The following is a 26,085-nucleotide window of genomic DNA, read 5'->3' as shown; positions in this document are numbered from 1 at the left end:
ATAGATAGATAGATTGACAAATAAAGGTTATTATATGTTCAGTGATAATGATAAACCCACCTTATTTAATCTGATGTTCAGGTCATGTAATATGACAGGAGTCATAAAAAAATAATATGTCAATATTTTTTTTTTTAAATGCTACTTTGATCTTTAGTTGTGAAAGAAATGGATAAACCATGGTACTCCTTTATTGTGGTGTATTTTTTGTGGACGGTTTTATTGTTTTGGCTAATCATTTTTGGCAGTTATGGTGGTGTTTCTAAATTTTCATGAATTCAATATATCTGCTCCAATCTCAAATAATCAAACTTTATGTCTTTTTTTCTTATAATAAGACTAAGATAACTCAGATTGGTACAAGAAAAATGAAAATGAAGACTATCAAGTTTGTATATTTATTCTGTAGATAACTGCTGGACAATCTGTCGAGCTCGGTCAACTTTAACACCACTATCTGAAATACAAATATCATATTGTTAGTTTACTGAAGATACACACTGTTAACAGTAAAATAGTCTGAGGATAAAAATACATGTAAACAGTCATTTATTCCATTAAAACTTTATAAATAAACCTTTACAAAAGTATTTGTTTACATTTTTTTTTCTCTTCACATAACAAAACATGAACTATAACAACAACTATAGGTCACCTACTAGATTGGAGAAAAATGAGAATTTGATATCAATAAAAGGAAAAGATCATTTACATTTAGAATGATATGAAAATTTTAACAACTCTATGGAGCTCAAATTACTATCCTTTAAATTGGATATGAATAAAAGCAGATGTGGAGTAAATATTCATAATTGCAATAAAAAAGAGTAAACAAAGAGACACCTGGAGGCTGCCCATAGAGAAAGGCAGAGTGTGGTGAGAGAACCGCTACCATCCTGGACAGTGTTCTCCCCAGAAATTTTGGATAGCATCACATTTTGGGAAGAAGAAAAAAATTGTATTGTTTTCAATGTTATTTGTTGCGTCATGGCAATGCTCTATTTTTTTATGCTATATAAGTTATTGTTTATTACAAAATGTATAATATTGTTTGTATGCTATAGACCCTTATTTGGTGAATAACATATTCCATAGGAAAACTGAAAGACTTAGTTTTCATATTTAGAGAAGAAGAAAATGAAATACTTGTGCTTGTTCAATCTTCATTTGTTGTCCTGCTCTGACAGCATACCCCAACTTGCAATTCAAAGTGTCAGAAACTAGAAGTCTGACAGAGAAAAAAAAACCACCCACACATTACCACTTTTTGGCTGCTGAACAAATATCAAATCATTATGTTCAGTAGTCCATGTATTCAGTATTGGATAAATGTTTATCTAAGTTTTCAAAATTTGTTCAGCATATTTAAAATTGTAGAGTACATGTATCAGTAAACAGGAAATACTTATCAGAAAGATATGGAGAGCTCTCAAATGTAACTTTAAAACTGCTGACTAAAGATATCATTCAAGTAGAGATATTCATTGAACAAATGAATAGAAGGATCTAAAAATTAAATGCAAATACATGTAGCACCCACCCGTTAAGTAAGAGTATACATGTAAGTAGAGGTATATAACAAGAATGCGACAAGCATGCTCTAAGTGTCATTGTCTATATTTCAAACTCTCACCTAATTCTGATTCAATTATGTTCTGGGCTGCTGTAGATGTTGTTTCCCGAGCTTTTCCCTTTAAACCATCTAGATACAGAAGTAAAGTTTCAAAGTGTTTATCTTTTACCTACAGTGAAAACAAGTCAAATTTTTTTATTAGATTTACCGGTAATGAGATACCTTGTAAATTTGTAGTTGAAAATGGTTATTCTATCTTATTAAATTATATGATCAAATACGCCCCAATATTCTAGAAACCTGATCACAGTGGCATGAAATGAAATCAATGTATTAAAAGCAATTGAAAAAATAAAATTGAGAATAGAAATGGGGAATATTTCAAAGAGACAACAACCCAACCAAAGAGCAGACAACAGCTAACGGTCACAAATGGGTTTTCAACACAGCATCAAATTCCGCACCAAGAGGTGGTACTCAGCTGGCCACTAAATAAAATGTTGTACTAGTTTAGTGAAAATTGCAATCGCACTAAACTGCTTAACATATAAATAAACTGAATTAAACAAGCATTTTGTGAATATTGCATGGCAATACAAAGTCCCCTACCAGTTGAAAAATTATTGTAATGGAATGAAATTCTAACTTGATTTTCAATTTGTCATGAAGCAATTAAAATTCTACATAAAAATATCAAGTCAATTTCTTCAAGCATGACAAACAAGAATGTGTCCAAAGTACACAGATGCCCCACTCGCACTATCCTTTTCCATGTTCCATGGAACGTGAAATTGGGTAATAATCTAATTTGGCATTGAAATTAGAAAGATAATCATGACTATAGGGAATATATGTACTAAGTCATTTGTAAGTATCAAATTGATTGGACTTCAATTTCATCAAAAACTACCTTGAACAAAAACTTTAACCTGAAACTCCCACTTTCATTTTCTATGTTCAGTGGACCGTGAAATGGGGTCAAAAGTCTACTTTGGCTTTAGAAAGATCATATCATAAGCAACAAGTGTACTAAGTTTCAAGTTCATTGGACTTCATGATCAGCTTGACAGCTTCATTACAAACTACTTTGACCAAAAACTTTAACCTGAACGGACGAACCAACAAACGGACAAACAATTGAACAGACAGACCAGAAAACATAATACCCTTCTACTATCGTAGGTGGGGTATAAAAAACACTGTTGAAAACTGATTATTTAAGTGGATTTTATATGTCCAAAGAACAAACTCTGCAGAAAATATTCAGATCGAAACAAATTTCTAACTTGATCTGTAATTTGTCATGATAAAATTATATGCTAATAATAATCAAATCAATATCCATAAGATCAACAATAAATGGTTGGAACTGATTATCTTGGTGAATTTTAGAAGTCAAAGGACTATACCTCTGCACAAAATATAAAAAAAAAAAAGTTATCTCCCTTTGAACAGAAATCTGGTAATTAAAATAAGTATTTCATAAAAAAAAAAATTCTAGGGAAAGAGCATTCACTGAACAAGGAGAAAAGCTAAACTCGTGAAAATCAAACTTGTCTTGTTACTTGTCATAATAAAACAATACACCGAATATCAAATCAATATATTCAAGCTTGAAGAAAAAAAGTCTGGAAAACTGATTTGTTTGACAACATTTTTGTAATTCAAAAAGAACAAAAAAAGGATTGCAATTTTGTATACTGCTGCACTTGACCAAACTCAATCAGATTTTTCTACCCTACATGTATACCTTATTGACTTGTCAAAATCATAAAATTGTGACAATGTTAAATGCTAATGTTACTAGAACACACCCTTGATATCACGGGTCTGCGACTGAATTAAAGTATATAACTACATGTATGTGTAAGCCTTATTTCAGCCTGGATTTTTAGTTTTGGTATTGTCATCTGATAAAGTCATGCTGATTATAAGATGCACACTTTTTCTCTGCTTTCAAAATCTTTCTGTGTGAACCTGTCGATTTGGAACTTATCAATTATTGGTAATATTAATTATTTGGAAAACAAAAGGGCCTGGAATGGAGTAATTTTTAATTTAAAGCATTTTCCTATATAAGCTATGAATAAAGTTGAATTCTTTGATTAGCTGTTTTACATCCACCGGCTAACAAATTGGAAACTGTACCTATAGATCTTATTTTAAGTCTAGATTTTTTGCACTCATACAGTCATCTTATATAATAAAGTCATTATGATTAAAATACAACTATAGGAAACAATGTGACAATGATTGAAATAAGTAGTGTCAACCCTGTGATTATAATCCGTGTATAAAGCAAATTCTAAATATACCGTTTGGTGGTGCACTTGTCAGATGCAGAACATACAGATAAGGTAAAAGGTAACAGGTGAATATACTATTGGTAACGGTATCGGATTCGACCTGAAACTTGTAAATTATTGGTAATATTATATAATTAGGTGGAAAACAAATGGGTTTGGAATGGTGTAATTTTTAATAACCACTATTGTCCTATATTAGCTTTATATAGAGTTGAATGCTTTGATTTGTAGTTTTACCCCATGACGGCTAACAAATAGGACCTTGTTATTTTAGTATTAAATATAGATATATTAAAACAAGACTTACCAAGTCTGAATCAAGCATGTTACTAAGTAACCAGACTTGTCGAACTTTCTGGAATTTCCATTCCTCTCTATTCTTTTTCCATAGTTTAAGATATGCAATAGCAAGTTCTTTAGATGATTTTTTGTTTTCTTCTGTTTCTGTTTTTTCACTATCAGTAACACACGGCTTTGTTTTCTTATTTTTTTCTTTTTTCTTCTTTTTCTGATTTACTGACACCTCTTTCATAATGTCTTCCACATCTTTATTTGTAGCATCAAGTTTACTTTCATCTTTGTCATTTTCAGTTTTTTTAATGTCTTTGGTGTTTGGTTCTGTTTTTGTAGCCGTTGTTTCAGGGTTTAAAACATTGTCTTTTGCGTCTGTTTGAGGACTATCCTCTATCATATCTTTATCAAGTTCCTCTGTTTCTTTAACATGTTTTGTTTTTTTCTTTTTGGATTTAACACTGGTATTTTCCTCACTGTCTTTTCTACAATTATTAGCAAGTACATCTTCAGTTGTTTTCTTGGAATGTCCTTTCTCAAGACTACATTCATCTTTTTCACTGTCATCTACACTTGTCTTTTCCTTTTCAATTTTGACATCATCTTCATCATCTGTCTGTTTTCTTTTTCCAAGTTTCCTACCCATCTTAAAATATAGGATATATCATTTAATGTTCTTGCAGAGAAGTTGTAAAAAAGTTTGGAAAAGATCTGCTTCTTTCTATCATTTAAAATACTTTATTTTGGCAAAAATTAATGTGAATCATAAAAAAGCATTGGAAAGGCCATAGGCATGATAAATGCTACGTGGCATAAAACAATTATTTATAAAAATAATAAAGGTCATATGATAGCAATTTTTAATAACCTCTACCAAACAATAAAACTATTGGTTATAAGGCCAAATAAAAAAGCATGTGTGTTTCCTGTTTCCCTACCTACCCTATATTTTAAGTTAGAAATAGCCTACCCTAAAGTTTGGTCATTTTTCAATAAGCACTGTTAAAGTCAGGATTTCTCTCCCATAGACTCAATGTTTACACTTGCATGTACATTTTTGCATTTACAAATGTATCTTTGACAGACAAAAAATATATTATGTATTCTTATCTAATCTGTAATAAAAACCATGCCAAGATTTTGCTTTTTAAGGTATAAAATATTCACCTCTCGGCTTTACTGTTATGATAAATACATGTACATGTATTGTGTCATTTTGCATGATTTGTGATAATTTTAGTATTTTTTGTATTTTTTATATTTAGTGTATGTGTGCAGGAGAGGCTCTAAAGAGCCTGTGTCGCTCACCTTGGTATATGTGAATATTCAACAAAGGACACAGATAGATTTGTGACAAAATTGTGTTTTGGTGATGGTGATGTGTTTGTAGATCTAACTTTACTGAACATTCTTGCTGCATACAAATATCCCCATCTATAATGATTGGCCCAGTAGTTTCAGTTGAAAATGTTAGTAAAAATTTACAAATTTTATGAAAATTGTTAAAAATTTACAATCTGTTTGTCTGAAATTTTCAGGGCAGATAGATCTTGACCTGATAAACAATTTAACCCCTTGCCAGTTTTGCTCTTAATGCTTTTGTTTTCGAGTTATAAGCCAAAAACTGCATTTTACCCCATGTTCTATTTTTAGCCATGGTGGCCATCTTGGTTGGTTGACCGGGTCACCAGACACAATTTTTAAACTAGATACCCCAATGATGGTTGTGGCTAAGTTTGGTTTAATTTGGCCTGGTAGTTTCAGAGGAGAAGATTTTTGTAAAAGATTACTAAGATTTACGAATAATGGTTAAAAATTGACTAAAAAGGGCAATAACTCCTAAAGGGGTCATTTGACCATTTCGGTCATTTGACTTATTTGTAAATCTTATTTTGCTGAACATTATTGCTGTTTACAGTTTATCTCTATCTATAATATTATTCAAGATAATAACCAAAAACAGCAAAATTTCCTTAAAATTACCAATTTAGGGGTAGCAACCCAACAAGAGGTTGTTCGATTCATCTGAAATTTTCAGGGCAGATAGATTTTGATCTGATTAACAATTTAACCCCATGTCAGAATTGCTCTAAATGCTTTGGTTTTTGAGTTATAAGCCAAAAACTGCATTTTACCCATATGTTCTATTTTTAGCCATGGCGGCCATCTTAGTTGGTTGACCGGGTCACCGGACACAATTTTTAAACTAGATACCCCAATGATGATTGTGGCCAAGTTTGGTTTAATTTGGCCCAGTAGTTTCAGAGGAGAAGATTTTTGTAAAAGTTAACGCCGGACGCAGGACGACGACGACGACGGACGACGACGACGGACGACGGACGCAAAGTGATGAGAAAAGCTCACCTACATCTATAATGATGTTATTCATGTTATTATCAGCAGAAACATATAACATAGTTTTCAATAGTTTCAATGATCAATTTTGAATGATCATTATGTTTGACAACAAATACTGTAACTGAAATATTTTGGGTTTCATCAGCATCTAATCTAAAGACTCAGAATGAAATCATATTTTTTACCTTTTTTGACCTCATTGACCTTTTCACTGACTTAGATATGAATGAAAGTATACCTCTCTTTTAACAACCGTCTTGAGATAACCCTTAAGCCATTGTGTTTGTTTACTACGTATGATGTTAACTATCAAGTATATAAATCATGTTAAGAATCAGTATGGTATATCATCATCTATGTTTAAAGGCGTTAAATAGCTTCACATACTTTTAAATACATAACAGGACACAGAAAATTTTATATCAGTAATACATACTTACTTATATGTGCGTCTCTAAATTAAATCCTAATTTTTTTATGCTTTTGTCACTTTTGTCATGTAATGCTGCTCACACATGTTTTTTAACACAATTGACAAACTGTAGCACATGTAATACATACATGTAAAACATTGTTGACCTACTAACTTCCTAACCCACCACTAGGTTCTTACTTCCTGGTATGACAGCTATTTGAACAAACATCAATGAGCCGGGAAGTTAAACCCCTCTTCAACAATGCACCAATAAAAATTGTAAACATCATATTTAAATACCACACAGGTTAAAGTTAAAATGTTTCAAAGGATATCCTTTTATAAGCAAATGGACTTTAACCCCAAAGTCTTCACTCCAGCTGGGTATTACTGTAGCTCCATAAATTAGAAGACTTGTAGAACTTTAGTGAAAGGTTGCATACTTCAACAGACAAAATACTTATTTAGCTTCACAAAAAGTGAAGGAATTCTAAAGAATCAAAATTCACCTGTAAATTTTACCTTTTGGTTAAATGACTTTTATGTTTTAAAAAGATCAGGGATTATTTATGAATGGGACATTGAGGTTATAAACTAGAGACTCAAAGGAGCCTGAATCTTTCTCCTGGATAAAAGCATGGTTACTGAAAAATTCCAAGGAGGAATGTTCACATGTATTTTGCATATGGTTCAATCATCAGCTGTATGCAATCAAGGATTTAATAGTACTATAACACTTTTTCTTTTTTTGTTTGGTTTATTCTGATATTTTTTTTTCTTGCCCGGTTTCAAATGATATCACTTAGTTTTTTGTATATAATAGCTAGTATCTATACCATTTTCACTTTTGAAATGACCATATTTAACTGCACACTTTTCTATGTAAGAGTTATCTCCCCTTAAAGTTTTTCTTGTTATGAGATCTCCTACACAACCTTAAAGAAAGCCAAAAAATTATTTTTCCAAATTGTTCATTGTATCCTCAGGATGTCATGTTATATGTTGACTGAAGCTATCTGGATATTAGAACTTCAAATTTACCTATGACCTTGAACACAATTTTGCAAAATTGTCATTTCAGAACTCCAATAGCAGTTACATGATAATTTAATTCTCTCATTGTTGAAGGCTGTACAAGGACCTGTAGCTATTAATTTTATCTAAATAGATATTGTCTGCTCTATGGTCGGGTGGTTGTCGCTTTGACATATTCACCATTTCCTTTCTCAATTTTATAAAATAAATGAAAATAAGAGAAAAAAAAAAAAAAATGACGTTTCAGTATTTCCAGCTTTTTACTTTGATTCAAAGGAATTTTTCCCAGTTGTTCATTCAGCTTGATATTGTCACTGTAATAATCCTTCAATTTTCAAGTCTGTTCAGTTTATCTTTTTTGATAGTCGGTTGGATTTGTTTTCTATGTACATAGAAGCATTTAAGTGCCAGTCTGCCTAAGAATCAGGCAGTGATGAAAACATGACCAAAAAAACCCCACCCAATTTGACATTGATTTCAGTTCATAATATGTAGTTATGCACAAAAATAACATTCATTTCCATTTTCTGTTCTGGTAAAAGAAGATACAATTTGGTTGAAATGCACTAGAAATTAACGAATAAGGGGAGATAACTCTGTAATTTGCTATCATTCTAACCAATTTTCTAACAAAGTTATTTGATATTACCAGACACACACAAACGAAAGACTGATACTTTTTAACTCAGGATGATGGTTAGTATTAAATAGCATGATTTGCTCGGTGGGTTTTTTCTTATCATGTTTTAATTTTTACCTAAATTGCCTTATTCTTACAAAGACTGGCACATAAATGGATAAAAAAATACCCTCCATTTATATTAGTTGAAACTGAAAAAAAAATCAAGGGTTCAGCAGAATCCAGTTTCTTGCCTACTTTTGCTGTTAGTCGAAGGCTAAGAAACAAAAATGGGAAAAAGTTATTAAAATGTTCCTCTAGATAATATCTTTTGATTGTAAAAAGCTTTTGTCCAAGTTTGGTAAAAATCCAGGATAGTTTATGATATTAATAAATGTTTTAAAAACTTTAACTGCAGACTGTGTGTTATGTCCATTATAAGTAAAATATTGAAAAACAGGAATGATTTTTTTTCCTTCTAGATACATGTACAAGCTTTTGATCCAAGCTTGGTAGAAATCCAGGATAGTTGAAGAAAGTTATTAAAATTTCAAAAAACTTTAACAACAGAGTGAATATTTGTGGATGCAGCCGACAACGAAATGGTTGGCTTTTTCAACTAAAGTCAAAGGCTCAACAATAAAAGGAGATAAATGATACAGCAAACCAACAATAAAAAACAAGACTCCTGAAGGTAAAAATAAGGTCTTACATAATAGCAAGGCCTCTATACAATGTGCAAACCTCTGAAGCATACAAAACAAAATAGAAAACTGATCTTACAATTTTGATTATGAAGAGTATATATATTTATCTTACTTTCTAGGAATATTGACAAAACTAGACTAAGATTACCAGGTTATTGAAGAATTGAGATTAAATAAATATTTCCATCTAAATGTGAGCATTGATGATAGCCTTTTCAGGCTTTAATGTTATTTATAGGACTTTTCTTAGAAGACCCACCCTTTTGTAAATAGGGAAGCATTGAGAAAAAGAAACTAAACAGGAAATAGTCAGTTGTAGATACTATTATTATTTTTACTAACCTAAAAATAAGGAGATGTATCAGATAGTGCATGATTGGATAATTGAGTTAAGTTTTCCTACTATATCTATCACTCATTGCCTGTCAAACACTTCCGTGATATAAAAATAAATACAGTATGACTGCCAATGATACCACTATCTACCAGAAACAAAATGACTTAGATATAAGCAACTATAGGTCACCATAAAGCCTCCAACAATAAGCAAAACCAATGGCCTGATAAATGTTCACAAGACAATAAAACATCAAAAAAAAGAAATATGATTACCAAAGCTCTACCATACAAAAAAAATTATTTAGGAGTAACTTCTTTAAATAAAGTTTTCCAGTTTTACCTGTTACCCTGATTGACCCACCAGACTGTGACCAGAGGCTCATTCCCAATAGCATGTTTATCTTTTTTTAAATGGTTTCTCTATTGCCTTTAAGTCCCCTATCAAAAATTAAAAGGGGGATGTGTCTACAGGCCACAGATGATGCCCTGCTTGCATATAATGTTTTAAAGAGATTAACCCAAATACAGTAAAAGTGATGCTACCCAATCTGTACTTGATCAGGGTTTTGTGGTAATAAGCATAGTGTGTAAGTTTCATAACATTTTGTTGTGGCAAACTTAAGCTAGAGAATGAAAACAAAAATTCAGCAATTTCAATACATTTGAAAAGGGGCATAACTCTAGACAGTGATACCACCAAAATTCACACTTGAACTGTGTTTTCCCTATAAACCTTCTTAATTACAAACTAAAACATTATTTACTCTGTTGATACCACTCTGCAAACAGCACATTTAAGTATCTCTTTTTGGACTTAGTCAAAGCAAGGTAAAACTGTTTTATATATAAACTTAGAAACAGTGACTTTGAAATTTAGCCTTCTGACCTAGAATTCATTAGGTTTTTAACTCTCCCATCAGTGAGCAAGGGAAACTCAAGATTTAATCTGGAAAACATTTGTTTTTGACCAAGGATGTTGGCAGAGAGATTGATAGATAGATGGACAAATTAAGGTCTTTAAGCTTCATTATATGATTGTAACAATAAACCAGTTTTTGATAATGATAAACCCACCTTATTTAATCTGATGTTCAGTTACAAAATAATATGTCAATATTATTTTTTCTTTTTTTTCAAATGCTACTTTGATCTTAAGTTGTGAAAGAAATGGATAAACCATGGTACTCCTTAATTGTGGTGTATTTTTTGTGGACAGTTTTATTGTTTTGGCTAATCATTTTTGGCAGTTATGTACTACTGGTAAGAAAAAACAAAAAGAATGTTGGTGTTTCTAAATTTTCATGAATTCAATATATCTGCTCCAATCTCAAATAATCAAACTTTATGTCTTTTTTTCTACTAATAAGACTAAGATAACTCAGATTGGTGCAAGAAAAATGAGAATGAAGACTATCAAGTTTGTATATTTATTCTGTAGATAACTGCTGGACAATCTGTCGAGCTCGGTCAACTTTAACACCACTATCTGAAATACAAATATCATATTGTTAGTTTACTGAAGATACACACTGTTAACAGTAAAATAGTCTGAGGGTAAAAATACATGTAAACAGTCATTTATTCCATTAAAACTTTATAAATAAACCTTTACAAAAGTATTTGTTTACATTTTTTTTTTCTCTTCACATAGCAAAACATGCACATTAACTCTCATTATAATACTACTTAGAATATATATGTTATAAGCTGTTACATATCCATTATCAAAGTTTTTTTAAGGTTTAAGATTGGAGAAAAATGAGATTTTGATTTCAATAAAAGGAGAAGATCATTTTCATTTAGAATGATATGAAAATTTTAACAACTCTATGGAGCTCAAATTACTATCCTTTAAATTGGATATGAATAAAAGCAGATGTGGAGTAAATATTCATAATTGCGATAAAAAAGAGTAAACAAAGAGACACCTGGAGGCTGCCCATAGAGAAAGGCAGAGTGTGGTGAGAGAACTACTACCATCCTGGACAGTGTTCTCCCCAGAAATTTTGGATAGCATCACATTTTGGGAAGAAGAAAAAAATTGTATTTTTTTCAATGTTATTTGTTGCGTCATGGCAATGCTCTATTTTTTATGCTATATACGTTTTTGTTTATTACAAAATGTATAATATTGTTTGTATGCTATAGACCCTTATTTGGTGAATAACATATTCCATAGGAAAACTGAAAGACTTAGTTTTCATATTTAGAGAAGAAGAAAATGAAATACTTGTGCTTGTTCAATCTTCATTTGTTGTCCTGCTCTGACAGCATACCCCAACTTGCAATTCAAAGTGTCAGAAACTAGAAGTCTGACAGATAAAAAAAAAACACCCACACATTCATGACATTACCACTTTTTGGCTGCTGAACAAATATTTAATCATTATGCTCACCAGTAGTCCATGTATTCAGTATTGGATAAATGTTCATCTAAGTTTTCAAAATTTGTTCAGCATATTTAAAATTCCAGAGTATCAGTAAACAGGAAATACTTATCACAAAGATATGGAGAGCTCGCAATTGTTACTTTAAAACTGCTGACTAAAGATATCATTCAAGCAGAGATATTCATTAAACAAATGAATAGAAGGATCTAAAAATTAAATGCAAATACATGTAGCACCCACCCGTTGAGTAAGAGTATACATGTAAGTAGAGGTATATAACAAGAATACATGTAGCACCCCCCCCCCTTGAGTAAGAGTATACATGTAAGTAGAGGTATATAACAAGAATACATGTAGCACCCCCCCCCCCCCTTGAGTAAGAGTATACATTTAAGTAGAGGTATATAACAAGAATACATGTAGCACCCCCCTCCCCCCTTGAGTAAGAGTATACATTTATGTAGAGGTATATAACAAGAATACATGTAGCAACCCCCCCCTTGAGTAAGAGTATACATGTAAGTAGAGGTATATAACAAGAATACATGTAGCACCCCCCCCCCCCCCCTTGAGTAAGAGTATACATTTATGTAGAGGTATATAACAAGAATACATGTAGCACCCCCCCCCCCCCTTTGAGTAAGAGTATACATGTAAGTAGAGGTATATAACAAGAATACATGTAGCATCCCCCCCTTGAGTAAGAGTATACATTTAAGTAGAGGTATATAACAAGAATACATGTAGCACCCCCCCCCCCTTTGAGTAAGAGTATACATGTAAGTAGAGGTATATAACAAGAATACATGTAGCACCCCCCCCCCCCCCTTGAGTAAGAGTATACATTTATGTAGAGGTATATAACAAGAATACATGTAGCACCCCCCCCCCCCCTTTGAGTAAGAGTATACATGTAAGTAGAGGTATATAACAAGAATACATGTAGCATCCCCCCCTTGAGTAAGAGTATACATTTAAGTAGAGGTATATAACAAGAATACATGTAGCACCCCCCCCCCCCCCCCTTGAGTAAGAGTATACATGTAAGTAGAGGTATATAACAAGAATACATGTAGCACCCCCCCCCCCCTTGAGTAAGAGTATACATTTAAGTAGAGGTATATAACAAGAATACATGTAGCACCCCCCCTCCCCCCCTTGAGTAAGAGTATACATTTAAGTAGAGGTATATAACAAGAATACATGTAGTACCCCCCCCCCCCCCTTTGAGTAAGAGTATACATTTATGTAGAGGTATATAACAAGAATACATGTAGCAACCCCCCCCTTGAGTAAGTATACATGTAAGTAGAGGTATATAACAAGAATACATGTAGCACCCCCCCCCCCCCCCCCTTGAGTAAGAGTATACATTTATGTAGAGGTAAATAACAAGAATACATGTAGCACCCCCCCCCCCCTTTGAGTAAGAGTATACATGTAAGTAGAGGTATATAACAAGAATACATGTAGCATCCCCCCCTTGAGTAAGAGTATACATTTAAGTAGAGGTATATAACAAGAATACATGTAGCACCCCCCCCCTTGAGTAAGAGTATACATGTAAGTGGAGGTATATAACAAGAATACATGTAGCACCCCCCCCCCCCCCTTGAGTAAGAGTATACATGTAAGTAGAGGTATATAACAAGAATACATGTAGCATCCCCCCCTTGAGTAAGAGTATACATTTAAGTAGAGGTATATAACAAGAATACATGTAGCACCCACCCGTTGAGTAAAAGTATACATGTAAGTGGAGGTATATAACAAGAATACATGTAGCACCCCCCTCCCCCCCTTGAGTAAGAGTATACATTTATGTAGAGGTATATAACAAGAATACATGTAGCACCCCCCCCCCCCCCTTGAGTAAGAGTATACATGTAAGTGGAGGTATATAACAAGAATACATGTAGCACCCCCCCCTTGAGTAAGAGTATTAATTTAAGTAGAGGTATATAACAAGAATACATGAAGCACCCCCCCTTTTGAGTAAGAGTATACATTTCATTTTAGAGGTATATAACAAGAATACATGTAGCCCCCCCCCCCCCCCCCCGTTGAGTAAGAGTATACATTTATGTAGAGGTATATAACAAGAATACATGTAGCCCCCCCCCCGTTGAGTAAGAGTATACATTTAAGTAGAGGTATATAACAAGAATACATGTAGCACCCACCCGTTGAGTAAGAGTATACATGTAAGTGGAGGTATATAACAAGAATACATGAAGCACCCCCCCCCCCTTTGAGTAAGAATATACATTTCATTTAAGTAGAGGTATATAACAAGAATACATGTAGCACCCCCCCCCCCCCCCTTGAGTAAGAGTATACATGTAAGTAGAGGTATATAACAAGAATACATGTAGCCCCCCCCCCCCCCCCTTGAGTAAGAGTATACATGTAAGTAGAGGTATATAACAAGAATACATGTAGCACCCACCCGTTGAGTAAGAGTATACATGTAAGTGGAGGTATATAACAAGAATGCGACAAGCATGCTCTAAGTGTCATTGTCTAAATTTCAAACTCTCACCTGATTCTGATTCAATTATGTTCTGGGCTGCTGTAGATGTTGTTTCCCGAGCTTTTCCTTTTAAACCATCTAGATACAGAAGTAAAGTTTCAAAGTGTTTATCTTTTACCTACAGTGAAAACAAGTCAAATTATTATTAGATTTACCGGTAATGAGATACCTTGTAAATTTGTAGTTGAAAATGGTTATTCTATCTTATTAAATGATATGATCAAATACGCCCCAATATTCTAGAAACCTGATCACAGTGGCATGAAATGAAATCAATGTATTAAAAGCAATCGAAACAATAAAATTGAGAATAGAAATGGGGAATATTTCAAAGAGACAACAACCCAACCAAAGAGCAGACAACAGCTAACGGCCACAAATGGGTCTTCAACACAGCATCAAATCCCGCACCAAGAGGTGGTACTCAGCTGGCCACTAAATAAAATGTTGTACTAGTTAAGTGAAAATTGCAATCGCACTAAACTGCTTAACATATAAATAAACAGAATTAAACAAGCATTTTGTGAATATATTGCATGGCAATACAAAGTCCCCTACCAGTTAAAAAATTATTGTAATGGAATGAAATTCTAACTTGATTTTCAATTTGTCACAGGGTTGGCAAAAACCCGGGTTTTATTAGTATTGCCCAGCCCGGTGGGAAATACTGGGAAAACCTGGGTTTTACTGGGTTTTAGTGGGTAATACTTGGCAATACTGGGTAATATAAAATACTTGTCTGAATTTTAAAGAGGATTCAGTGATAAACACAAATGTAATACATTTAATAAGATATTTATACCCTACATGTAGTTTGTTTGTCTAGCATTTGTCTAGATTGGCAAACTAAATATAAAGCAAAACATTTTTTTTCTCCAATAATAATATAACTCCTAATTTAAGAATTAACAATTACTTGCTTTAAAAATTACATTTAAATAATGTCACTAATTAATTAGTTATTAATATTCAGATTAGAACACAGATTTATTTATGTAACAATAATCAGCCCTTATAATTCTATAAGTTTTATTGGCATGACCCCTTTAAAAAGGGTGTTTATTTAGCAATATGAATGTATAACAAATGAAATTAACAAGTCACTTAAATGCAGCATTAAAATGCATGTTTTTAAGTTTGGATTATTAAAACAATGTTTGGTAATTAAAAAGGTATCTTTAAATGTACAAATCTTCTGTTCTGCCTACATGTACATATAGAATTAATAGAGAAGAGAATGAAATTGATATTTCAATCTTCTAGAAATGACTGTCAATGGTTATCTGTATAAAAAGTATATATTAAGCTGTTATACTATGACACTGTTCCAAGTCTTTACTATTCAGTGTTAAAATAAGCATAGAAAATCATATTACCCAGTATTGCCCACTATGACACATTTCTGGGACTATGGCCCAGCCCTGGAAAACCCGGGTTTTCCCACCTGGGAATTCCCGGGCGGGTAATACTTTGCCAACCCTGATTTGTCATGAAGCAATTAAAAAACTACATAAAAATATCAAGTCAATTTCTTCAAGCATGACAAACAAGAATGTGTCCAAAGTACACAGATGCCCCACTCGCACTATCCTTTTCCATGTTCCATGGAATGTGAAATTGGGTAATAATCTAATTTGGCATTAAAATTAGAAAGATTATACTATCATGACTATAGGGAATATATGTACTAAGTTAAAATTCAAGTTGATTGGACTTCAATATCATCAAAAACTACCTTGACCAAAAACTTTAACCTGAAACTCCCACTTTCATTTTCTTTGTTCAGTGGACTGTGAAATGGGGTCAAAAGTCTACTTTGGCTTTAGAAAGATCATATCATAAGCAACAAGTGTACTAAGTTTCAAGTTCATTGGACTTCATGATCAGCTTCATTACAAACTACCTTGACCAAAAACTTTAACCTGAACGGACGAACTAACAAACGGACAAACAATCGAACGGACAGACCAGAAAACATAATACCCCTCTACTATCGTAGGTGGGGCATAAAAAACACTGTTGAAAACTGATTATTTAAGTGGATTTTCTATGTCCAAAGAACAAACTCTGCAGAAAATATTCAGATGGAAACAAATTTCTAACTTGATCTGTAATTTGTCATGATAAAATTATATGCTAATAATAATCAAATCAATATCCATAAGATCAACAACAAATGGTTGGAACTGATTATCTTGGTGAATTTTAGAAGTCAAAGGTCTATACCTCTGCACAAAATATAAAAAAAAAGTTATCTCCCTTTGAACAGAAATCTGGTAATTAAAATAAGTATTTCATAAAAAAAAAAAATTCTAGAGAAAGAGCATTCACTGAACAAGGAGAAAAGCTAAACTCGTGAAAATCAAACTTGTCTTGTTACTTGTCATAATAAAACAATACACCGAATATCAAATCAATATATTCAAGCTTGAAGAAAAAAAGTCTGGAAAACTGATTTGTTTGACAACATTTTTGTAATTCAAAAAGAATAAAAAAGTATTGCTATTTTGTATACTGCTGCACTTGACCAAACTCAATCAGATTTTTCTACCCTACATGTATACCTTATTGACTTGTCAAAATCATAAAATTGTGACAATGTTAAATGCTAATGTTACTAGAACACACCCTTGATATCACAGGTCTGGGACTGAATTAAAGTATATAACTATGTGTAAGCCTTATTTCAGCCTGGATTTTTAGATCTGATAAAGTCATGCTGATTATAAGATGCACACTTTTTCTCTGCTTTCAAAATCTTTCTGTTTGAACCTGTCGATTTGGAACTTTAATATCAATTATTGGTAATATTAATTATTTGGAAAACAAAAGGGCCTGGAATGGAGTAATTTTGAATTTAAAGCATTTTCCTATATAAGCTATGAATAAAGTTGAATTCTTTGATTAGCTGTTTTACATCCACCGGCTAACAAATTGGAAACTGTACCTACATGTATAGATCTTATTTTAAGTCTAGATTTTTTGCACTCATATAGTCATCTTATATAAAGTCATAATGTTTAAAATACTACTATAGGAAACAATGTGACAATGATTGAAATAAGTAGTGTCAACCCTGTGATTATAATCCGTGTATAAAGCAAATTCTAAATACACCGTTTGGTGGTGCACTTGTCAGATGCAGAACATACAGATAAGGTAAAAGGTAACAGGTGAATATACTATTGGAAACGGTATTGGATTCGACCTGAAACTTGTAAATTATTGGTAATATTATATAATTATGTGGAAAACAAATGGGTTTGGAATGGTGTAATTTTTAATAATCACTATTGTCCTATATTAGCTTTATATAGAGTTGAATGCTTTGATTTGTAGTTTTAACCCCATGACGGCTAACAAATAGGACCTCGTTATTTTAGTATTAAATATAGATACATGTATATTAAAACAAGACTTACCAGGTCTGAATCAAGCATGTTACTGAGTAACCAGACTTGTCGAACTTTCTGGAATTTCCATTCCTCTCTATTCTTTTTCCATAGTTTAAGATATGCAATAGCAAGTTCTTTAGATGATTTTTTGTTTTCTTCTGTTTCTGTTTTTTCACTATCAGTAACACATGGCTTTGTTTTCTTATTTTTTTCTTTTTTCTTCTTTTTCTGATTTACTGACACCTCTTTCATAATATCTTCAACATCTTTATTTGTAGCATCAAGTTTACTTTCATCTTTGTCATTTTCAGTTTTTTTAATGTCTTTGGTGTTTGGTTCTGTTTTTGTAGCCGTTGTTTCAGGGTTTAAAACATTGTCTTTTGCGTCTGTTTGAGGACTATCCTCTATCATATCTTTATCAAGTTCTTCTGTTTCTTTAACATGTTTTGTTTTTTTCTTTTTGGATTTAACACTGGTATTTTCCTCACTGTCTTTTCTACAATTATTAGCAAGTACATCTTCAGTTGTTTTCTTTGAATGTCCTTTCTCAAGACTACATTCATCTTTTCACTGTCATCTACACTTGTCTTTTCCTTTTCAATTTTGACATCATCTTCATCATCTGTCTGTTTTCTTTTTCCAAGTTTCCTACCCATCTTAAAATAAAGGATATATCATTTAATTTTCTTGCAGAGAAATTGTAAAAAAAGTTTGGAAAAGATCTGCTTCTTTCTATCATTTAAAATACTTTATTTTGGCAAAAATTAATGTGAATCATAAAAAAGCATTGGAAAGGCCATAGGCATGATAAATGCTACGTGGCATAAAACAATTATTTATAAAAAATAATAAAGGTCATATGATAGCAATTTTTAAGAACCTCTACCAAACAATAAAACTATTGGTTATAATCAATTAATTTCTTAACTTTTGAACCGTTGGGACAAAAATGGACACAATATTTAGGCTTGATTCAGGTCTGATTTGGATAGTAATTAATTATTTGACACATAATAGGTTTCTGACACAGAATAACTGTAGTCAAAGAATTTAGAATTGGTTGTATAATTTGAATTTAAACACAATTTATTGCCTTCATCAAGGATTTGTATAGTAAGACTATACAAATCCTTGCTTTCATGCAATACACTATGCTATTGCAAATTCCCCTCCCCTTTTCTTTTGATTTTGTGCAATATACAATGCAGTAGCCTATTGACCCCAACCCAGAAAAAAAACATAAAATTGTATCCCCCCCCCCCCCCCCCCCCACACCAATATATGAAGAAATTTTCTTTTTAATTTCTGAATTCTGAAATTGGAAAAAAAAAAGTTTCAAAATAATTAACTTTTCAAAACTCTAGTTTATATTGATAGGGGATTAATAAAGGAATCCAAAGAGCAAAATAAATATATAGGTCACCTTTGGTCACAGTGCTTGTTAGCCATAGGAAAGCATTCTCTCTCGACTTTTCCTAGCTAGCCGTATCATTTACAAGTTGAAGTTCTCAAAAACTGTTAAAAAATAATTCAAAATGTGTAAAACTTTTACAGATAGCTTATCATTATACATGTAAAAGATTTACAAAAAGAAAATTGGGGGTTACTGGGGAATTTTTTTCAAGATATTCAAATGGAAAAAAACAGAGGATTATGAAAATCTGACAAAAAATCCAAAACATGACAAGCCAGCTTCCTTAAAGTAAATTGACAGCTAATCACCCCCACCTCCCAAGCCAATTCTAACCGTCCTGTTTGATGGTTAACATGTTAAGGGCATACGATACAGTTTTGATCCTGTATTTACAAGTTCATGAAAATTTGCATATGGACCATAATTTGGTATTCGGCCTTTGGTTTCTTTTTGTATCCTTTTTTATAAGTTCTAAAATTTTAACTTTTATTTTGTGGGTTGTGTTGGTGTTAGAATAGTATGAATGGAACAATTGAGTTTTTCGAGAAAAAATTAATACATTTTGATTCACGGTTTACGTGACATGAAACCAAACAGGAAACCAATCTTTATTTTCTTTATTTTGCACAATATAATTTAAAAGGCATAAATAAACACCATTACTAGTGTTACTTGCTTCATGTTAATATTTGTTAAAATAATCTATTTTCAATGTTATATTAAAGTTATTTTAAAACCCGACAGGAAACCATAAGAAACCGAAAGCATTTTTTTAGTTTTATTTTATTGCAAAATCTGCTTAAAATAATCTGAACAGTATACTTTTTCTTAAAATCCATCTTTAATGTAACAGTATTATAAAACTCCTAAATATGTGCTTGTTTTGAAAACAATAAGTACAATTTATTCAGAATTTTCCATATTTTCTTCATTGATACAGGATACCATAATCCTTGTATCTTGATGTTTAAGCCAAAAAAATGTATTTATATTTGGTTTTGATATTCCAGTTATATACAATTTATTCCAAATCATTGGCAATGTAACATTCTTTAAATCCAGTAAAGAAAAAAACTTTTAACTTGGAATTAAAATCTTTAAAATAGGCACAATGTGATACTTATGACCTGTACACCATCTACATGGTTTCCACATTTTAACCTACTTTAGTGGACCAAAATCAATAAAGTACTTCCTTTCAAGTCATGCATGGTAAAAGTTTACTTCTCCTTTGACAAGTTTATTGCGATTCTGATATTAAAGTGTTTGCAGAACATGAATAAAAAATATTAATCAAAAACTGTGACAAAGATTCAAACTTTGTACATTCCAAGTGTAACGGTATATTAACATGTATTTTTTATTAAATTATATTTATTCACCTAAAATATCCAGTAATATTTACTGCTGAAGTTAAATCAATCCAACGAGCATTGGTACAATGATAAGAGACGTAATTTCGATTGATTTTTCCAAGGACTCTTCACGTCATTATCGGGAAAAGAAATGTGTTCTAACGTCTGTCAAATATGAAATCGATTTTGTCAAGTCATTGGGCATTTATTTTCACACAGGATCGTATGTAACATTATGCACATAGGAAAAATAACAGACCACCGGCGCAATCTCTTTGACAATTGTATTTTCCTCTTTTAAACAAGACGAAACAAGTCTACAGATTATGTTTGCTAACATCCCGTTGGAAACAAAAACAATGTTTAGACCTAGTAATTCGTACATCCGGCCGTAATGGCATTATCACGTGTTAGTCACATGTTTCACGTATGACCTGAAATGATTAGAACTTAAGGACAAAAACAATTTTAATAAATAACTGGACTTCTGTTTCGTGTGAAATGTAACGCATAACGATAACGTTATTTTCTTACTTAATTATTACGAAGATCAAAACAAGAATGTAAATCATCTCGGATTTACCTGTTTGAACATCTCGCTAGAGTTCATATTTGCATATTGTTTTGAAGAATTCTATTACAACAAAGCAGATTACATCATCTAAAAATTGCGTTACGAAATCGGACACAAAAATCACGCCACTGTTCTTACATCTGCTACATGAATACTTATAGTTTTCGGCATTTTCTTCTCACTATTCTTATTGGTCGATGTTCTTTGTTATTTGAAAGCAAAAGTTACGAATTTGCCGGTGACGATTATCTATAAATCAGTCAGCGTTATGCTCTTCGGAAGCAAGAAATAACGCGAGAAACGACACAAAAATACGGTTGTAGAATCTTTGAAATTCGTATATTTTAAAAAAATTTCTAGGGAAGAGTAGCATACACTTGTATGTTGATAAAAATAATGGCATCTTAAGATGTAGTTGCAACTTTTCTTACAGTCATGACAGTAATTCACATTTTATCACTTTTCTATAGTTATAGGAAACGGAGCCCAATAGCAAATTATGGTCCATATATGCTATTTTTTACCGGATTAAATCAAATATGTTATAAAAAGTTTACCTTCATATGCTACTTTTTGAGTAAAATGAGGTCGAAATTTTGTATATTTGCTCAAAATTCAGATGTGTGGCCATAATTTCTTTTTCGAAAGAAAGACATAACTTTTTTGTTATAATAGATAAACACAAATTGTTTTTTGATAAATAATCGGTAATTCCTGTTTTTTTATAAATATCTTAAAAAAATATACAATTTTTTATTCAGAAATAACTAATATTTATCAAATGTTCATGAATTGAGGAAAAACGTCATTTTTGACTGCATGTTTATCAAAATAAAAAAAAATCCTCTATTTACAGTTTTATAAAATTTGGGTCACATAATATCTCTGCAAAATGAAACAAAATGCTGTTTTGAAAAATATGGGTCGATCCATGAACTCGTTTTCAAATTAAATCAGTTTTAATGATAAAAAACAGTCGAATGCATCTTTTCCCGATATGTCACAGTTTGACGTCGCGAAAATAACAAATTACGTTAGCAACATCATAACCTTCTCTGTAACTGTATCGTATGCCCTTAACTTGCTTGATTATTTTAGTGTAGAATAAAATGCTAATCTAAACAGATGCATGCCTTCTACCTCAATAATGTTATACTTAGAAATACATTACAGTTTCTTTCCATGGGAATGTTGAATATCGATATGTAATAGATTACACATGGATAGTCGACGTTTCAATGGATAGAAACAAGTGCTTATTACCAGATTACTACATGTAAATATGATTATAAATACAACTTACAAGTGGTAAAATTTATGGACCGTCATAAATGATTGAAGCCCCTATGGTGAACATTTAATTCTTGATAGAAAGTTGTATCATTGACAATATACCACTTTTCCTTATGCTTACATTAAATACTCATCAGGTAATGTTATATGTACCTTTACACAGGGTAATAATAGAAATCTTTGCACGTGTTGATGTTTTGTTTTTGGTTTGATTAAACCAGTTCGGGTACCAGAATGAAAATATACTCATTTCTAACCGAACACGGAGTATATTTACGGATACGATTTATTTTTGTGTATTGAATAGAGAATTAAAAAAAAAACACACACAATAAAAATAAAATACCAAATAACAGCTGTAATATGTATCACACTGACTTGATTTAAAAAAAATAGAAATAAAGAGATTTGTGATGGTATCATTACTCGTTCATGGAATAAGTTTGAGTTATTTCCCTTTGAACATAATTGTGGTTTAACATGATATTCTAACAGAAGACTGGAAAAAGTTCTCTAAAATAAGATTAGTACAGTCATCCAGTCAAACTATTAAAGATTTAACCTCAAACTAATTACAACAGAAAATGTTTTAGTTCTAATCTATAGCAATATGCCCTTTAAAAAAAGTTTTAGAAAAAAGTCCCATAAAATCTAAACTTGAGGAAAACCGTGCCTCAAAATAAGCATCAGGATTGGAAGGGGAAATAACTCTTTTAAAAAATCGTCTTTTTTGGTCAGTTTATGGTCGTTTTTCTTGAAATTAATGTAAAGTATGATACTTTGCTGGGGTTATAAGTTTGTATTTGACTAAATTATATAATCTTCTGGAGTCATGAAATGTACAAAACCGAAGTGTTATGGGTAGTTTTATTTTTTGCATGCATTTTTCATTCAAGAAATTGCAAATTTGAAGCTTTGTGACCATTTTGAAAAAAATAACGTGAAAATTTGGTATTGTTTATATCTGTATATTATATTTTTTTCCGCAACTTACTTATCTAAAAAAAACTTTAAACCACAAAAAGAAGAATACATGCTCAATTATTTTGATTAAATTTGAGATTCTTTACCTCGACATGTTGGAAAATTCAATAAATGGTCAACTAATAATGACGAAATCTAGATTATAGCTTGATAAAATATATGAAAACACCTTCAGAGTTGTTTGTTAAACTCCAAAGATCGCTAAAAAAATAAAGAATCAATACATTCTGATGAATAGAAGCGGTAAAGTTATAATTTTGTTTATATTTTTATTGATATTTCTGACTTTTTTTCTAGAGTTATCTCCCTTTTCAATGCAAATCTCCACAGGAATTTTAAATGGTGGTTGTTATAGTCTTCCTCAAGTTGGATTTAATTGGAGTTTTTTCTGTGTATACTTGTGGTATAATGCTAATTTAATTAAAGATTAAAACTTAAAAATCTTCTGTTGCAATTACTTTCGGGTTAGGGTCAAAGGAGTAAGTTCGATAACAGCCATATTTGGCCCCAATTATAAAGTTCAATGTTATAAGTCAAAAAATGTTTTGAGTTGACTTAAAGACATGAAAGTTAAATAGAACAATTTTTGGCAAAGTTTAATTCTGACACGTTGATTTTTACATCCCAAAAAGGTCAAAATAGGAGATTTTTGTGAAATTTGACAAAATCGGCTAAATTTCAACCAAGTTTATGACCAGGAAACATAGAGCGTCGACGTATGCGCTCTATGTTTCCTGTCCAATAATCTATGGAAATATACCCATTTTCTTTGATTTTTTCGTGGAAAATCAATATAAGTACAACTTGTGACGTCATAATGAAACGCAGGAACGTAAATTTTCAACAAAATAGCTTATTTCCTGTCTAGTCACTGTATTAGCTATAATTTATTGTGATATTGGTCAATAAATCCTAAATCGAAATTTACGCTAATAAAGTGGGCCATTTTAGGACCTTACCGAACCTACTCCTTTATGCTAGATTGACTGGACTAGATATGATGATTCTATGAAGTAACACAGTATATATATCTTTTTCAACTTATAGTAAAACAAAAATAAAAGTGCCAAATTATTTTTCTTTCATTTGTCACAAACTAATAAAGATCTACAACTTATCTACACAATCTTGGTAATGTTATGAAATATTTATCCGTCATCAAAATAGACTATTATTATAGTTCACTTCATAATAAACATATTATATATAAAGCATTTATATGACTTTGTTTTATACCAGAGGCGGATTTAGGGGGGCAGGGGGCCGCCCCCACTTGGGAAAAAATTTGGTTCACGCTTATATAGGGAATTACTGAAGCGTGACTGGAGCGGCCCCCCTCTTAGGTCATTCAGTGGGGCCCCACTTATGAACATTCTGGATCCGCCACTGTATACAGAATAACAAACAAACCTACCACAAAAGTCTTCAAACAATTTACCAAAGTAGAGAATACAAAAATACAAAATGTCATTTATCATTAATACTATGTCTTAAAAAATCTCAGTTTTAAAACTTGAGTAATTTCCTTTTGTACAGAAATTGATTAATTCGTCAAAAGTTTAATTCTTGGGAAAGGACTATACCTAAACAATGAGAAAAACTAAAATCGTGAATATTGAACTTGATCACCTTCATTTAGTCGAAGGAATCAAAATATTCAGAGTCAAATTCAAACAAGAATGTGTCCATAGTACACGCCGGGATGACCAACTCGCACTATCATTGTCTTTGTTCAGAGGATCGTGAAATTGGGGTCGTAAATCTAATTTGGTATGTAAATTAGAAAGATTATATCATAGGGAACATGTGTTTCAAGTTTCAAATTGATCGGACTTCAAATTCATCAGAAACTACCTTGACCAAAGTTTTAACCTAAAGCGGAACAGACGAACGGACGAACGAACGGGCGCACAGACAAGATAACACAATGCCCCTCTAATATCGTAGGTGGGACATAAACAAAATCTTCATAGGGTTTTTATGAAATGAAAGGACACTGTTTGGCAGCCGCTGTCCGATGTACATCCTCAAATCAATAATTGATTTTTACTTCGAAAACAACCTTGATATTTTAGAACATATTAAATAAATATTTTTATTCTTATTCTTATATAGCTATTATATTCCTGCACCTTGCAAATATATGTCATGTTCTTGAAAGTATAACATCAGTTTGTGACTTGAATGTCAGTCATAACATTGAGAATGGAAATGTGGAATGTGTGTCAAAGAGACAACAACCCTCAGCAACAACCCGATCATAGAGCAGACAACAGCCGACATAAGACTTTATTATTTAGAGTCGGTATAAGCAAGAAATTACAAACATAAGCTCTGAAGAGCTTTTAATACCGACATAACAACAAGTAAAACAAAACATACATATCGAGTCATGCACACAACATAAAACATATAAAGCAAGAGTTCAATCAGTATATAAACATGCAGCCGAAGGCCAACAAAGGGTCTGTTAAATGCAGCGAGAAATATTTGCATCCAGAGGA

At 31.9% G+C, this 26,085-nt stretch overlaps 3 protein-coding genes across 3 annotated transcripts in view; all 3 read right to left on the bottom strand.

The window, feature by feature from the left end:
* The window catches only part of LOC134725679 (caspase recruitment domain-containing protein 14-like), a 55,325-nt gene extending 48,159 nt beyond the window's left edge, over window positions 1–7,166 (bottom strand). The window contains exon 1 of the mRNA XM_063589694.1: window positions 6,969–7,166. The gene's annotated coding sequence lies outside the window, so the exon portion shown is untranslated. The remainder of the gene's footprint in view (window positions 1–6,968) is intronic.
* LOC134727231 (uncharacterized protein C7orf50 homolog) lies at window positions 383–4,817 on the bottom strand. The gene is made up of 3 exons (XM_063591608.1): window positions 4,187–4,817; window positions 1,634–1,742; window positions 383–457 (listed from the first exon to the last, which is right to left on the bottom strand). The coding sequence occupies exons 1-3, from the start codon at window positions 4,814–4,816 to the stop codon at window positions 399–401; spliced, it is 798 nt and encodes a 265-aa protein (XP_063447678.1). The 5' UTR covers window position 4,817; the 3' UTR covers window positions 383–398.
* Window positions 7,167–11,056: 3,890 nt separating the features above from the next.
* LOC134726623 (uncharacterized protein C7orf50 homolog) lies at window positions 11,057–23,675 on the bottom strand. The gene is made up of 4 exons (XM_063591035.1): window positions 23,668–23,675; window positions 17,989–18,457; window positions 14,576–14,684; window positions 11,057–11,129 (listed from the first exon to the last, which is right to left on the bottom strand). Exons 1-4 carry the CDS (start codon window positions 23,673–23,675, stop codon window positions 11,071–11,073), a joined length of 645 nt encoding a protein of 214 aa, XP_063447105.1. The 3' UTR covers window positions 11,057–11,070.
* Window positions 23,676–26,085: the final 2,410 nt, after the last annotated feature.

This window comes from Mytilus trossulus, chromosome 7 (assembly GCF_036588685.1).
Source record: "Mytilus trossulus isolate FHL-02 chromosome 7, PNRI_Mtr1.1.1.hap1, whole genome shotgun sequence".
NCBI classification, from domain to species: domain Eukaryota; kingdom Metazoa; phylum Mollusca; class Bivalvia; order Mytilida; family Mytilidae; genus Mytilus; species Mytilus trossulus.
Note: the sequence above shows the minus strand (reverse complement) of the source record. Positions and strands in the feature narration are given on the sequence as shown.

What these genes read in the sequence shown, in the direction of transcription:
- LOC134727231 (XM_063591608.1), bottom strand. Translation starts at nt 4,816, where the DNA reads ATGGGTAGGAAACTTGGAAAAAGAAAACAGACAGATGATGAAGATGAT. An exon ending in ACATGCTTGATTCAGACTTG is followed by an intron (nt 1,743 to 4,186) that starts GTAAGTCTTGTT and finishes TTTTCACTGTAG; the next exon opens with GTAAAAGATAAACACTTTGA. An exon ending in CATAATTGAATCAGAATTAG is followed by an intron (nt 458 to 1,633) that starts GTGAGAGTTTGA and finishes TTTGTATTTCAG; the next exon opens with ATAGTGGTGTTAAAGTTGAC.
- LOC134726623 (XM_063591035.1), bottom strand. An exon ending in ACATGCTTGATTCAGACCTG is followed by an intron (nt 14,685 to 17,988) that starts GTAAGTCTTGTT and finishes TTTTCACTGTAG; the next exon opens with GTAAAAGATAAACACTTTGA. An exon ending in CATAATTGAATCAGAATCAG is followed by an intron (nt 11,130 to 14,575) that starts GTGAGAGTTTGA and finishes TTTGTATTTCAG; the next exon opens with ATAGTGGTGTTAAAGTTGAC.